At 34.4% G+C, this 1,474-nt stretch overlaps 1 protein-coding gene across 1 annotated transcript in view; it reads left to right on the forward strand.

The window, feature by feature from the left end:
* LOC105314952 (piggyBac transposable element-derived protein 4-like) overlaps positions 1 to 434 on the forward strand; it is a 3,383-nt gene extending 2,949 nt beyond the window's left edge. The window contains exon 2 of the mRNA XM_011409405.1: positions 411 to 434. Within this exon, the coding sequence (XP_011407707.1) occupies positions 411 to 434 (24 nt within the window). The remainder of the gene's footprint in view (positions 1 to 410) is intronic.
* The last annotated feature ends 1,040 nt before the right edge of the window (positions 435 to 1,474 follow it).

Consider the following 1,474-nt stretch of genomic DNA (forward strand, 5'->3'; position numbering starts at 1 on the left):
CGTAACAATTTCAATTAATTTAGGATTAAAATGAGTTTAACAATGAGAATACTTATTTACCTATGTAATCAAGAGAGTAATAATGAGTGTTAATAATAGTCATAATAACAATAATAATAGTTATGATGATAATAGTTTTAAGTCATCAGTTACAATTAATAATCATTATGATAGTTACTGTTCTTATAGGATGTAGCTTGTTTATGCATTGTCATAAGGATTATTATTAGGTGAATGATAACCTGACGTAGCATGAAAAGGCATTTGAGAGCTTTGTAGGTATGGATTATACGTTTGGGAAGGGTATGATGTTTTGGAGAATGCTGGTATGTCATAAACTGTCTGAGCAAATTAAGCTATTGAGTTTGATAATTGTTCCATGTTCTGTGTCATTTTCTCTATATTATCAGAATATATTTTATCCATTGTATTAATTTGCTCAATTAATTGTTTCTTAACTGTTAATTCTTTTTGGGCACAGTGAAGTATTTGTGCATGAAGAGGAAGCTTCCTTTTCAGTTTATCCTAACGATAATTTTTCAGCTTGTCGTTAACAAACTCTCGTCTTTTCTTTGTGATATTTTTGTCAGTACTTTTCTTATGTTGAATATGTTCATATTTGTCTCGTTGACTGGATTCATCACTATCAGATTCTTGAGGTTCGTTACTTGTGGATGCATCAACGCTAATACTGGTTGCCATATTGTCATCACTTACAGGTGCATCGGCATCACTTGTTGCTAGATCACCATTGACATTTGACTCATCACTTGTACTCCTTATCATTTCAACAGTTTCCACTCCTTCAATTTGCTCAGTGGCAGGGCTACCACCCCATAGCTTTTCACATAATTTGTAGTAAATCATTATTACTCTCCCATGGCCACTTCGTCTGCCTGAGTCTACTGCTTGTCAAAACTTTAGCCTAATAGCCTTTAACTTAGAAGTAACATTACTTAACTTCGCACTTACGTTCTTGTGGGGAAAATTGTTGAATGAATCATCCTGTTCTTCAAAGAAGGAGTTGACAAAAATCTCAAATATATCCTTATACTTGCTTCTCACAGACTCCCAGTCTATACATTCTGCTGCTTTCGATGCTTTGTAGTTGTTTGCAACATTAAGCAACAACTCTACCTCATCATCAGTCCATATAAACTTGCTGCTATTTCTCCTCGTTTTAGGTGACTACTGGTGGTTTTGAGTGGCCATTTTGATTGACATGCGTTAATTTATGTAGATAGTTAATTCAGTAAGTGAGGGATCACACCCACAATAATGATGCTCGTGTAAACGGTTAAAAACTTTTATAAAAACGTTTTTGGAGAAGACACTTAAAAGTACGTTTCTGTGGATTTGTCTAGGTGTAAATGTGGCCTAAGATATTGACAACAAATGATTCTCACTTGTCGATTGAAACAAGTACGATTGCATTCAGAATCAAAGGATTGAATACTCTGGACTCGGATTTGCC

Source organism: Amphimedon queenslandica, unplaced genomic scaffold (assembly GCF_000090795.2).
Source record: "Amphimedon queenslandica unplaced genomic scaffold, v1.1 AMPQUscaffold_12190, whole genome shotgun sequence".
NCBI classification, from domain to species: Eukaryota; Metazoa; Porifera; class Demospongiae; order Haplosclerida; family Niphatidae; genus Amphimedon; species Amphimedon queenslandica.